The 15,060-nt window shown below is 35.4% G+C and overlaps 1 protein-coding gene across 1 annotated transcript; it reads left to right on the top strand.

Annotated features, from left to right (window-relative positions):
- The first annotated feature begins 8,487 nt into the window (after positions 1-8,487).
- LOC121980216 lies at positions 8,488-11,807 on the top strand. The gene is made up of 7 exons (XM_042532175.1): positions 8,488-9,048; positions 9,359-9,695; positions 9,781-9,875; positions 10,020-10,123; positions 10,263-10,541; positions 10,725-11,006; positions 11,096-11,807. The coding sequence occupies exons 1-7, from the start codon at positions 8,488-8,490 to the stop codon at positions 11,805-11,807; spliced, it is 2,370 nt and encodes a 789-aa protein (XP_042388109.1).
- The last annotated feature ends 3,253 nt before the right edge of the window (positions 11,808-15,060 follow it).

Here is a 15,060-nt window from a genome sequence, read left to right as displayed (position 1 = left end):
TGACTGCATAAAAGAACATAACCTCTGTTATTATGGATGTGCGTACTCTTAATCCCGATATAATAACAAGTACATATACTTAGTATTTATTTCTTTAATTTATCAATCGGTGAGATTTATTTGTTAAATCAATAGGCCCGATAAGTTGAGAAATAATATTATTTATATGGTGTGTTATTGATTATAGAAGGAAACTGTGTCCTAGTTATCTAGGTTGATGATGTCCCCTTGAGGGGCTCATAAGGATTGTCATGTAAACCCTGCAGGTGGACTTAGTCCGACATGACAATGAAGTTGAGTGGTACTACTCTTGGAGCTAGATATTAATTAAGTTAGTTGTCAGTAACTCATTTAATTAATGAACATTCGATATCTTAAACACAGGGAGATTAACGCACTCATTATAAAAAGGAGCCCATAATGTAATATGAGATTGGTGTGGTAGTTCAATAATAACTCTTTAGTGGTATGAGTTATTATTGATGAACTTGAGTTGGTGGTCGGGGCGAACACAGGAAGTTCAAGCTCATCAAGAGGTCAAAATCAATTCCTCCTCTCGGTCCCTGCTGTAGCCTCTATAAAGCCTCGCGTTCATCCATTTTGATTTTACTTCTTACCAAAATGAGGGGTCGGCCACATCCTTGCTTGGTGCCCAAGCAAGGGCCCGACCAAGCCCTCTTGGTGCCCAAGATGTGGGTCGGTCAAGCCATGCTTGGTGCCCAAGCATGGGGTCCGCCATACAAGAAGAGAAAAAGGAAGTTTTGTTGAAAATAAAATTTTGTTAAAATCTTTCCTTTTATAGCTTTCTACAATGGATTAAAAAAGATATTTTAATTTTGTTAAAATCTTTCCTTTTTTGTAATTATCTACAATGATTAAAAGAGAGATTTTAATTTTGTTAATTTTTTTTTTTTAGTTATCTACAATGGTTAAAAGAGAAATTTTAATTTTGTTAAAATCTTTTTTTTTTGTAGTTTTCTACAATTGATTAAAGGAGAGATTTTAATTTTGTTAAAATATTTCCTTTTTGTAGTTATCTATAATAGTTAAAAGAGATATTTTAATTTTGTTAAAATCTTTTCTTTTTTTTTTTAGTTTTCTACCCTTATTAAAAGAGAGATTTTAATTTTGTTAAAATATTTCCTTTTTTGTAATTATCTACAATAGTTAAAAGAGATATTTTAATTTTGTTAAAATTTTTCTTTTTTTGTAGTTTTCTACCATGAATTAAAAGAGAGATTTTAATTTTATTAAAATCTTTCCTTTTTTAGTTATCTTACAATGGTTAAAAGAGTGATTTTAATTTTCTTAAAATCGTTCTTTTTTTTAGTTTTCTGCAATAGATTAAAAGAGAGATTTTAATTTTGTTAAAGTATTTCCTTTTTTACCGTTATCTACAATGGTTAAAATAGATATTTTAATTTTGTTAAAATCTTTCCCTTTTTTTGTAACCAACCATTATAGGAATAAAAGGAAAATTTTGTTATAATCTTTCCTATTTACAATACTTTAAAAGAGAGATTTTAATTTTGTTAAAATCTTTTCTTTTTGTAACCATCTACAATAGAAAATAAGAAGGTGTTTGGCTGAGTTTATAAGCTCTCTAAAACAGCTTATAAACTATTTTGGAGCTTATAAGCTCTTCAAATTTGTTTGGTAAAATTTTTTTCAAGCAACTTATAAGCTGTCAAAATAAGTTGTTTTGGAGCTTATAAGCTGTTTTTAAAAAAGTATGGAAGACCCTACTTTTTAAAAAAAGATCTTATTTTAATAATTTTTTTCTCTAAAATATCCTTATATAATTTCATAAATCTTTATCTTATCATCCATAAATTTTTATAAGCCTAATATCTTTTTATCTCCGCCGACTTCTCTTCCAGCGCCGTGTCATCTTTTCCGCCAATGCCTCTTTTCAATTTTCTCTCCCCCGGTGCAGAAATTCACCCAAAACCCTCTAATAATAAAAATCTCAAAACCCTCTATTAATAGTATTATACCCTTTTTGGTAATTTTATTAATAAAAAGATCTTATAATACCAAACACATCAATACCTTTAAGTTGATTGTAATAAGTTCACTCAAACACTTTAACAGCTTATTTTTAAAATAAGACATAACAACTTATAAGCTCCTAAAACAACTTATAAGTTGTACGAACTTAAAAGCTGTTTTTAAAAAGTTTAGCCAAACACCCTCTAAAAGGAAATTTTATTAAAAACTTTCCTTATTAGTCGCTAACAAAGATTATAAAAGAGGAGGAGGGTGGTACCCAAAACTAACACAACCTAAGGCTCTCTCTCTTTTATTCTATTTGGTGGCCGACCCTTCTTCTCCCTTTTTCTCTTGAGGCCGACGACACCTCTTTTCAAGCTTGGTGGTCGATTGCTTGGTGGAGAAGAAGAAGAAGGAGGAGGAGGTCTCTTCACTTTTCCTTTCTTGGTGGCCGAAAGCTTAGAAGCAAAGGAAGAAGTTCGGGTGTTTTGTCTTGGAAGATCGTCACCCACATGACGTCCAAGAGGAGGAGACGAATACAGCAGAAGATCAAGAGGTCTTTAATTTACAAAGAAAGGTATAACTAGTTAATTGTTTCCTCGGTGTACTAGTTTAGTTTTTTATTTGTATAGATCCTAAAATACCAACACAAGAGGCTAACGATTTTGTGTTTCAATTGAGTTCTCTGTAGTTAAACCTAAGGTTACTGTAAGGAGGTTAAATATTCAATTTCTTTGAAATGCTTTGTCTAGGAAGTTGTGGATGATCCCATAACCAAGAAGGTTGAGTGTCTCGCCAACGACCTGGAAGTCAATCCTTGAAATAATATTTAATCAACTTCTGTAAATTGGTTTAATTTCTGAAGAACTCATGAGTTAAACTTTGATTAATAATGTTAAGTTTCGTTTGCAATCCAAGTTTAACTTCTGATGAACACATGGGTTGAACTTGAATTAATAATGTTAAGTTTCATTTGCAATTCAAGTTTAACTCCTGAAAAGCACATGGGTTGTTAGGAAAAGTTCTGTGCTCATACAAATTTTTGTACAGGGAAAAAGAACGGAATTCCAAGTAGCACCCAACATAACCTAGGGTTACCTCCTAGGATTGCCTAGCTTCACTCACTAGGACTCTCATTGCCTGACTTCACTCACCAGGACTTTCTCCACCTACCTTCACTCATTAGGGCCTGACTTCACTCACCAGGACTTCCTCCACCTAGCTTCACTCACTAGGGCCCTGCTTCACTCACCGGGACTTCCACCACCTAGCTTCACTCACTAGAGCCCGATTTCACTCACCGGGGCTTCCACCACCTAACTTCACTCACCAGGGCTCGACTTCACTTACCGGGACTTCCACTTTGCCTAACCTTTGGTTAGGGCTTACCTTTACTAGTCATCTAGTCCTGACTAGACTTATCTCTCCCAAACATCAAGTCCTCTTTGGGTAAACCCTTGGTCATATTGTCAAACATCGAAATCCTAGAGGTCGATTGCACCAACAAGTCGCACGTTGCTCCTTCTGAATGTTGCACCCCGTTGTATGTCCATCTGCTCAGTCACCCACTGGCTCGCTGGGTTACTCGGCCGCATGCTAGCCCACTTGCTCTCATGCTGCCCTATCACCCGTTGTAATATGCTCGGCCATACACCAGCCCCCCGCTGCTATCGGCTGCTTGGCCATATGCTGGCTCACCGAACCCGTCGTCCGCTCGGTTATATGTTGGCCCACCGAATTTGTCGCCCGCTTGGCCATATGCTGACCCACAGAATCTATTGTCCGCTCGGTCGTACGTTGGCCCGTGCCTCCCATGTCATCCAGTCTTTGTGAATTTAACCTCCTTTGGGTGGACCTCGCCATCATCTACGGATCACACGCCATCATCGCCGACCTAAAGAATATCACCGGCGACTGGTCCAACCCTATCGTCTGCAACTACACCGGCGTTTACTGCATGGCAGCTCTCAACAACCCGAGCCAGATCACTGTCGCCAACATCGACCTTAACCACATCGCCCTCTAGGGCTCCCTCCCCATAGAGCTCAGCCTCCTCTCCGACCTTGCCCTCCTCCACCTTAACTCCAACGCGTTCCATGGCACTCTCCCGGGGTCACTTGAGAATCTGAGGCTCTGGTACGAGCTTGACATCAACAACAACTAGCTCGACGGTGGCTTCCCCTCCGTCATCTCAAGCAACCCTTGCTCAAGTTCCTCGATACCCACTTCAACTGCTTCTGCGGCGACGTGTCTTCCTGTATATCATAATACAATTGATAGAAAAAAGAAATAAAAAAAAGTAATTATTTCTGGATGATCTCATTGATTGATGAAGTACTTATTTATACAAATTGTCTAACTAATAATGGAAAAATTAAATATGACATACAATCAGAATAATAATAACCATAGTAGTGAATATAATAAATTTAGAAATATTATCTTTTACTGTCAATCTAATATTATCTTTTGCTGTCAATCTTTGATTACGATGCTAAATATGATAAATCTCGATTGATTGAAATAAATATAAGATTATTTTTCATAACTGCTTTCTTTGTTATCATTACTAGAGAGTATTTGAATGCTATCGCAAGTAGAGCTGTAGAGCGAGTGCATGACAGATAAGAAAGATGGGGAACGAAGGTGGAGGATTCTCTTTTTGCTAGCTATTGTATCCTTCTGCTATCAAGGTGAGTCATGACCTCCTCTTATAGGAATTTCATGCCTTCGCTACATTGGATGACCGAGTAATGGTCCGACATTTGACATGCACAAATCTCGCAAACGAGTCAATTGTATCCTTCTGCTTTCAAGGTCGGTCATGGCCTCCTCTTATAGGAGTTTCATGCTTTCCCTATGTAACGACCCGGCCCTTTGGCCTCTTGGGCGACCCTTGTGGTGGCCCAACTGGCGATCTCTCATGTCGTCGGCCCATTTGGCGACCTCTCATGTCGTCGACCGACGACCCTTGGCCGTGCCGTTACTCACTAGGTCTTCCCACCCCTGGCCAATGGATTTTTGCCTCCCCCAGGATTCGAACTCTAAACCTCTAGGCTTAAGTATTAGAGTTTATGAATCCTGGTAACCAAGTGAGATTACCAGGATTCATAAACTCTAATACTTAAGCCTGGAGGTTTAGAGTTCGAATCCTGGGGGAGGCAAAAATCCACTGACCAGGGGTGGAAAGTCCTAGTGAGTAACGACACGGCCAAGGGTCGTCGGTCGACGACATTAGAGGTCACCAAATGGGCCGACGACATAAGGGCCGACGGTCGACGACATGAGAGGTCGTCAAATGGGCCGCCAAATGGGCCAAGAGGGTCGGGTCGTTACACCCTACATTGGATGATCGAGTAATAATTCGGCATTTGACATGCACAAATCTCGCAAACGAGTCAACTTAGTTCAGTATAATTCGAGACTTGGATTTATATCTATGTGCACTCAAGTGTGAGAGAAAGCATCTCCTTATGTATTTATTCACAACATATATGTTTGTGAATCAATATAAAACAACTAATATGCCTTGAAACTTTCAATGTGTGATTAAAATCTCAATCACAATGAAATATTTTTCCTCTACATGCTCGACCTCTTTTTCATTCATATTCATCCAACACCAAATTTCCCATAAACACAGTCGAGCTCCCTATAAACGCTCTCAAGCTCTTTCGAGGTCAACATAACCCTAAGTGCATTTGTGTCAACTAAGTGGTTTAGGCCCATGTTGACTGAGTAAAAATAATATTATGTGAAATTTATGTTGCCTGAGTCAAGGAAGTACCAAGTGGAATCTACCTTCGCCTCCCCATCAATTGTATTTGTATTTCGTTTAACGGAGGTGCATATATGAGAAAACTACAACGAAAATCTTTTTCACAACATATAAAATCGAGTTTGACACTTGAGAAAATTTTAATTTATCCATGGCAAAAAGTTTTGTCCATGTGTAATTTCATTGTGTGTATTAGTTATTCTGATTATTATGAAATTTTTGTATTGTTTTGCTTTGTGTATTTCATGAATACCTACAAACACAATGTGCGCATTTGTATATTCAAAAGGAAAAAAAAAATGAAAGAAACTTAGATGTTCCAGACACTACAAGAAAAGTCACTTTCCGCAGCGCATCATCAACGGCGTGCATTTAAAGCGCGCCGTTAATAATAGTTTTTACGGCGCGCCTAATTATGTGCGCTGCGGAAAGTATAATATTTATACAAATAACAGCGTGCAGAAAAAGTGCGCTGTCAATACAATTTTCAACGACGTGCAAAGTACGCTGTTAAAATTTAATATTAACAGCGCGCAGAGCGTGCTGTTAATAATTATTAAATATTAAAAAAATATTAACAGCATACAATAGGCGCCATTAATAATCTTCAACATTTTCTAAATTAATATTTAATCAAAATTTTTCACTTAGAAATAAACCTGCCGCGAATAATTTTCTCCCAATATTTTCCGCGCTTCTTAAGGCCGCGAATTATTCTCACCCAAGCTGCCCGCGCGGCGAAATAATCTTATATTCTCCCGCAAAACCTAAAACGCAGCCTCTCAAAAGAAATTCGCTTCACCGAACCTCTCTGTCGCAGCCCAACTCCTCTCCGCCAACATCTTCGCCGGCGAAGCACTCTCAGCCAAAGCCCTCCTCCTCACGCAATCTCTCCCCATCGAAGCCCTCTCAGCCGAAGCCTCCTCAGGCGAACTCCCTCCGCCGAAGACTCTCTGCCGCAACCCTAATATTGTCTCTCTGCTGAACATCTCCATCCTCTCCCAGACGAAGCGCTCTCCTGTGAAGCCCTTTCCTCCGAAGCTCTCCACCAAATTGAATATCTTCGTCGATCCTTCCCTTTCTCAGGTTGGATTTTCTTTTTTTTTTCTTGTATTATGCTGTCGCTGCTTTGAATTAGTTGAACAATTTCGTTTTAATTGATCATGGAGCATCAATTCCGTTTACAGTTGGAACAGAGAACTTGAAGAGGGGAGGTTTAAGTTTGTTGCTACATGTGTTTTAATTTTGTTTTGGTTTGGTTAATTTGGTTTTGATCATGGAGCATCAATTGGTTTTTTGTTGCTACAAAGCGTACATGTATCACATGGACTGGTTGGGCTCGGCGAGAATCCCTTAGAAATTGAAACAAACCAAATCAGGGGTTCTTTTGGTTTACTATTTATTTTATTCAGTATGAAATCATAACTAAATTATTGGTTAGATGGTTATGTTACTATTTCTTTACTATAGTCATTAGAAATTTTCTTTAGTAATATTTTTATATTGGCAACTACTTTTATTTTATTTAATCAAGTCATTCAGATTATTTCGATACAAGTTACAATTTTATTTTGTCACACTGTTATTAATTCGAGATAGATTTTCTAGTAGCAATTTAGTTAACTGGTTTGGTAATAAGTAAAAACATCGAGTATTTTCATGTGTGCGCATTTTTTAATCTGTTTCTATCCTCTTTTCTGCTAGTAACTATTTTACAATCGTATCTTTTTAGTTTTTGTATCAGTTATATCTGAAAAATGTAGGGAAAGTTGATACAATTTATATGCATTGATATCGTGAAGTGTTGATTAGAAACAATACCATGAAGCGATTAGCTATACCTCATGTTGTCAAGTCATAGACAAGAAGAAATATAATGTGTTTTTTTTAACAGACTTCTCATGATTTATAGAATTTACAATAAGGATATTCATCTTCAACTGCTCTGCATATGAACTGAAGACCTATTTCAATTAATAAGCAATAACAGTCTAGAATATTTTTGTTTAAGTTAAAAAAAGTGTTTGAAGATCAATTTCCGAGTTTAATTCGAAAAGAAGAATTATAAATAAATTATTGTATGATCCATTATAAGTTTTTATATGTATATTTTTATTTGATTAATTATATTAAAGGAGATTTTTGATCCAATAGTAAAATTATTGTTGTGTGACCCGAAGGTCATAGATTCTAGTCTTGAAAATAGTCTCTTGTATAGTACAACAGATCATTCCTTGGGATCCATGTTGACAGGAGTTTCTTGCACTTTCCTTTTGCTTTATTAATTATATTATTGTCTACATTGAACTAAAATCCTAGCTCCGCCCCTGTTTATCTTCCATTATGCTTGAGTTAGTGTAATTGCTATTGCTGTTGTTAATTTGGTATTTATGTTTCTTTTTGGTATTATTTTTTAAAATAATTAATTTAATTTGGTATTTTGTGCACGAGGCTTAAGCTATGTTTGCTCCCCTTGTTGTGAGACAGAGGCGACTTTTTTTAAATCGGAAGCTTAGATCATTTACGAAATGGATAAGGAATGGATGCATCTGCCTTCAAGGCTTGTACCTGAGTATGAAGAAGGGGTTCAAAAATTTCTTACACAAGCTAGGAACTATGCTAAAACACGTGAAGTAATCTTATGTCCTTGCAAGCGTTGTAAAAATAAAAAGTATATGAAATTTGACCAAGTGTATGAGCACTTAATTATTAAGGGGATGGATCCTTCTTACACTAGTTGGGTCTTCCATGGTGAAAGTTATACCCCACAATTTCAAGAAGAAGGTAGATCAGGAGGAGTTCAAGTAGATGATGATAAAACTAGAGAGGAATATCACTTATATAGGAATGTCTTTGTGTCGGAAGAAGAGGTTGGACACACTATATCTGAGGCAAAGGATTATGAATTTGCTGATTTATTAGAAGATGCAGAAACTCCTCTCTTCCCTGGTTGCACAACTTACACAAAGCTGCCAGCAGTCGTCACATTATACAATTACAAGTCTACTAATGGTCACACTGACAACAGTTTCAATGAGCTCCTTAAGATCTTAGGTGGCATGCTTCCAGAAAAAAACACACTTCCAGAAACTGTTTATTTAATGAGAAAGATGTTGAAACCATTTGATTTAGAATATGAGAAGATTCATGCTTGCCCAAATGATTGTTGTCTATTTAGAAAGGAGTTTAAAGATTTGGACTCATGTCCAAAGTGTGGTTCCTCAAGATGGAAGGTGGACAAAATAACCTCCAAAGTTCATAAAGGAGTTCCTGAAAAGGTACTACGATATTTTCCAGTAATACCAAGATTAAAAAGGATGTGTACATTAGAAGAAAAGGCTGAAGACTTGATTTGGCATTCCAACAACAAAAGTCAAGATCATATGATGCGTCATCCAGTTGATTCAGTAGCTTGGGATACAATAAATCATATATAAGTGACCAACTTTTGCATCAGATCCTAGAAATCTCCGACTTGGTCTTGCTACAGATGGATTCAATCCTTTTGGTGACCTTAGTTCCAAATATAGTTGTTGGCCAGTAATTTTGGTAAATTACAACCTTTCTCCATTGATGTGCATGGCAAAGGAAAATCTTATGCTAACATTATTGATTCCAGGCCCAAAACAACCTGGAAATGATATAGATGTCTACTTGGAACCCCTTGTGGAGGATTTGAAAGAGTTGTGGGACACAGGTGTAGAGGCTTATGATGCATTTAGCAAATCAATGTTTAATCTGAAGGCTATTTTGATGTGGACGATCAATGATTTTCCTGCTTACGGAAATCTAGCTGGATGTACCACAAAAGGAAAAGTTGGTTGCCCTATATGTGGTGAAGACATATGTTCAATGTGGCTTAAGTACAGTAGAAAGTTTGCATACATGGGTCATAGGAGATTTCTTGCTGCTGATCATCCATTTCGTCAGAAAAAGAAGTGGTTTAATGGAAAAAAAAGAGAGAAAAGGGAAACCTAGACCTTTGACTGGGCTACAAATTCTTAATGCAGTGAAAGATATTGAAAATGATTGGGGTAAAAAACAAAAGGGTCAGACTATCAATACATTTCAGAAAAAGAGGAAGACGCCGGATAATTCAAAAAGGGTACAAAAAACAGTTCAAATGTGGAAGAAAAAGTCAATTTTTTTCGATTTGTCATACTGGAGTGTAAGTTATTTGACTCTCTATTTAATAGTTTTTAATAATTTGTTATATTTCTGAACTAATACTATGAATGATTACTTATAGGGGCTTCTGTTACGTCACAACTTAGATGTGATGCATGTTGAAAAGAATGTTTGTGAGAATATCATAGGCACATTGTTAAACGTGAAGAAAAAAATCCAAAGATGGTGTTAATGCTCGCAAAGATTTGATGCACTTAAAAATTAGAGAAGAATTGCATCCTCAACAAAAAGGGGAAAACATGTATCACTTGCCTGCTGCACCTTACACATTGTCTAAAAAAGAAATGAATGTATTTTGCTCTAGGTTGAAGAAAATAAAGCTACCCGATGGTTATAGCTCAAATATTGGTAATTGTGTTTCTTTAGAAGACCGTAAACTTATTGGACTGAAATCTCATGATTGTCATGTTCTAATGCAACAATTGCTATCAGTTGCATTGAGAAATCTTTTATTGAAAGGTCCACGCAATGCTCTATTTTTGTTGTGTGCATTTTACAATGAATTATGTCAAAGAGTGTTAGATAGAAACTGTTTAGAACAACTCGAGGAGAATATTGTGCAAACTCTATGCATGTTGGAAAGGTATTTTCCACCTGCTTTTTTTACCATTTCAGTTCATTTGACAATTCATTTAGCTAGAGAAGCTCGCTTGTGTGGACCAGTCCAATTCCGCTGGATGTATCCATTTGAAAGGTAATAAATATTATACAACGAATTAGATTTTGTTATCAATACTTCTTTCATCTAATTTATTTTGTTATTTAGATTTATGAAAATACTTAAAGGTTATGTGAAGAATCGAGCAAGGCCAGAGGGTTGTATAGCTGAGTGTTACCTCGCAGAAGAAAGAATGCGATTTGGTAGTGCTTATATTAAAAAAGCTGCTAGTATTGGTGTTCGTTCTAATCGGAATGCAGATTTGGAGACTGGATTATTCGAAGGTCGCCCAATTTCTCAAGGAAAAGTTAAGATTTTAGAAGACCATGTGTTACAAGCTGCATATCGATATGTGTTGTTCAATACTGCAGAAGTTGAGCCTTACTTACAGTAAGTATAGTTAATTGCAAATCCTATTAATCTTGGTCTAGTACATAATTTATATATTTTAACAATCACTCTTCAATGATTTTAAATAGAATGCACATTGAGGAGCTTAAACAAGTAGATCATCGTTTCATAAGGAATGAAGGGTTGTTACAGAAACAACATATGGAAACATTTGCTCAATGGCTATCAAAACATGTTCCTATTACCTCTTCAGGCAGAATTCAATGGCTAGCACATGGTCCAAGAAAGCATGTTATATCTTATACAGGTTATATTATAAATGGATATCGGTTCCACACAATTGATGTTGGAAGGTCGACACAAGATAGTGGTGTTTCAATTGAATCAGATACTGTTTGTCAATCTAGTGGTAATGATTATTCATATACCATAGGAAGGTTATCATACTATGAGGTTATACGAGATATTATTGTACTAGACTACTATTCTTTCAAAGTGCCTGTCTTTAGGTGTGATTGGGCCAATCATGGAATTGGTATTAAAATAGAAGATGGTTTTACACTGATCAACTTACACCAAGGACTAAGTACTTTTGAAAGTGATCCTTTCATTTTAGCATCACAAGCAAAGCAAGTATTCTATTTTAGGGACGATGATGAATCAAATTGGTATGTGTTGCTAAAAGCGCCGCCTCGGGGTATTCATGACATGAATTTGATTGAAGAGGATGCCTATACATCATCAACACCTCTTGATGTGTCTAGACTTGAGATTAACATTACCGAGAATGAACCATATGTAAGGAATGAGTGTGAGGGAATTGATGTAACTGATCCATGACTTAAATTTTATGGTGTAGATTTTATAGTTAATTACTCCATCTAATGAATTTTCTTTTCAAGTTTCATTATACTTTATTTACTGTTTTATTATATTTTTCTAGTTTGTTTATTTTTAGCGATGATCATGTCATATTGTAAATAAGCAGGTTATTAATTATTCAAACGATGAGAAAAATGAGGGGAAAACGTAGCAAAGCAGTTGTAGATGAAATTCAGGTAATGTTGTATTCTATTTTAAATCTTGGTTTATTTCAATAAAGTATACTTATCCATTTCAATTGCTTTATGCCATTTTGCAGGAAAATATAGATTCCAATAGTCCACATAACTCATCACAAGATTTGTACAGTAAAGAGAAAATTGATGATGAGAAAATTGATAAGAAAAAGGGGCGTGGTCCATCAAAGTTGAATTTGGTTAGTGGTCAACAAAAGCCAAAAGAACTGGAGCGTAATGAATTTGGACAACCGATAGGAGATAATTCAGTTAAGTACGCTTCTTTCCTAGGTTGCATGATAAAAGAATTTGTGCCATATACATTAAATGGATGGAATGACGTAGACAAAGAAGTAAAGAATAGGATGTGGGATTGTCTTCGGGTATGTCTTCGGTTACTAATTTTTTCTTGTCCAATATTAATTATAACAAAATGTAAATATATTTTCGTGCTTCTTAATGTACAGATGAATTATAATGTTGAGGAGTGGGAAAAGAAATCAATCTTTCAAAAGTTGGCTAAGTTGTGGCGTGATAGGAAGTCCAAACTACAAATACTTATACGAGAAACTAATGCTCGTCCAGTTGCTTCACGAAATCTTAGTCTTTTGAAGCCTGAATTTATGGATCAAAATCAATGAGAATTGTTTGTAAAGAGGACACTATCATCCGTTTTTCAAGTAAGTATTTAATTAATAAATCTTGCTTTTAATGGTTAAAGTTTTTTTTTTATTATTTTAGGTACTTCATATACATTATTTAGTTTACATCTATATTGTGACATTATTAAAACAATGTATTTTAGCATAGTACTCAACAAAGGAATCATTGGGTGGATTTAGTCCATCTACTTGTACCAGAATCATCGCTTTCCTCCATATGCTGGATAATTAAACATATAGCAACAATAAAATAAAGAACTTTTCCTAGTGTTAAAGTTCATTGGCTAACTACTCATTTTGTAAGCTTTATGTGTTAGAAAAGGTACCAATTTTATATTTATATATTCGACAACCACAATTGTCCATATGAAATTAATAGCATGGAGCTTACTAGCTTCAACATGTTTCTTTATAACGATTTTTAATTTGAAAAAGGTAGTATTCAAACCCAAGAGCTCCTGCTATGCACTACACGTATCCAAAAGCTTGCTGTTAGGCAAAAGACCAATTTATCCAGTAAGCTAGTCTGACATTCCACAATCTTGAAAATCTCCAGTATTGTTATCGCTGGTTACACCGGAAAAGGAAAATGATACAGCTGATTGAACTTGTAGAACTGGTAATCCCTCACTAGAATCTGCATTTCCTCCAGGATTAGACATCAACAGATCAGCAGACACGGCTTTGCTGCATGTTACTGCTTGAGTGAAACAGGTGCTAAATTTAGTAGTTTATGCTGCAATGACAGATCAAACCATCACCTACAATTTACAATTTACAATTTACAATTTACAATTTATAATTATTCAGTCAGCATCCTGAATTTGTTCTCCTGCATTTGTAACGCCAGTGATATTTTACTGCCACATCTTTTGTTTTTTTTCTCTGCTTTTATGGAAACTCCATGACTGTTCCATTGACTGCAGCCACAGCGATGACTATGTTTGAATATGTGATAAGAATCAAGAGAAGCAAAAAATCTCCTAGCCATGTTTTTAATACCAGAAAAGTTGCATATCCCATGCATGAATCACTACATCAAAAGTTGCATATCTCATGCCTTGTCTAAATAATTACTACTGTTTATTTTATTTTCCTTGTCTAAGAAATTATTATTTATTGATCTAATGAATAATTAATTATATATGAATATGATAGACATTTTTTTATTCTCAGGAAAAAAGTGCAAAATTCAGAACAATGAGGGAAAATCAAGATCACATTCACACAATGAGTCGTAGAGGTTATGCCCGTTTGGCTTGCATGATGGTAAAAAAATTTATTTATTGAACTTTATACAAAAACATTTACATATACACTTAATTAGTAACATTATTTGTTCTAACACTGTTTATATGTTTTATACTGCAGGAAAAAGCAAGTCCTGCAGATACACCAATTACACGATCAAAAGTTTGGATCGAAGGTCACAAGAAGAAAAATGGAGAACCTAGTAGTCAAGCTAGTGGAGAGAAAATAGTAATAAAACCATCTCTTTATTATTTGTAGAATTCGCAAAAAAAAAATAATCTAAATTTTTTATTTTAGAATCTGCGATATATCATTTTTAAAAGTTATATTTTTTTATTTGCAGAAAGAAATAGAACGGTGTCCACCTGAATCTCACAACACAACTAACATTCTTGATGATGCAATTAGTCTTGTATTTGGCAAGGAAGCTCGAGGTAGAGTGCGTGGAATGAGCTTTGGAGTAACACCATCGAAAGTTGGAGCATCTGTGCAACAAAATGGAACTGTTAAACGACTTGAAAGTACGGTGAATAACCTTCAACAAGAAATGCAAGAAATGAAGTTCTTGTTTTTTCAAAATATGAGGCAACAAAATGAGCAAGAACAGGTTAGTAATTAAAAACAAAATATATAATATGGAAAAGTTTATCATTAATTGTGTTAATTACTTTGAGTTATTTTGTATTCTTGTTAGTAAAATTATCTTATGGTGATATTAATTGACACAACTTGTTTATTAAATTAGGTTGGTAGCGGTGACATTGGTAGCGGTATTGGTAATTATGTTGGTGGCAGTAGTCATGGGAAAAAAAATGGTAATGTTAACCAACCTCTAACTGTAGCTCAGGTAATTATTTTGTAATTTTTGTTTTCTAAATTACATATTTGTTATAAAATAGATATGGTAGAATTAATAATTTTGTATGGTTATACAGTCAAAAATGAAGGATGTGAGTCATGGAGATATCAGGGATAATGCTAAATGTAAGCTACTTCATTGGTGTGTTGATGGAGTTGTGGCAGAAGGTCGAATCGCATCTACAGATCCAAAAGCAAAAGTGCATCACGTTCTTCTTGGTGGATCATGCTGGAAAGTTTGGGTTGATAAAGTTTTTGTAGAGA

This window comes from Zingiber officinale, chromosome 5A (assembly GCF_018446385.1).
Source record: "Zingiber officinale cultivar Zhangliang chromosome 5A, Zo_v1.1, whole genome shotgun sequence".
Lineage (NCBI taxonomy): Eukaryota > Viridiplantae > Streptophyta > Magnoliopsida > Zingiberales > Zingiberaceae > Zingiber > Zingiber officinale.
Note: the sequence above shows the minus strand (reverse complement) of the source record. Positions and strands in the feature narration are given on the sequence as shown.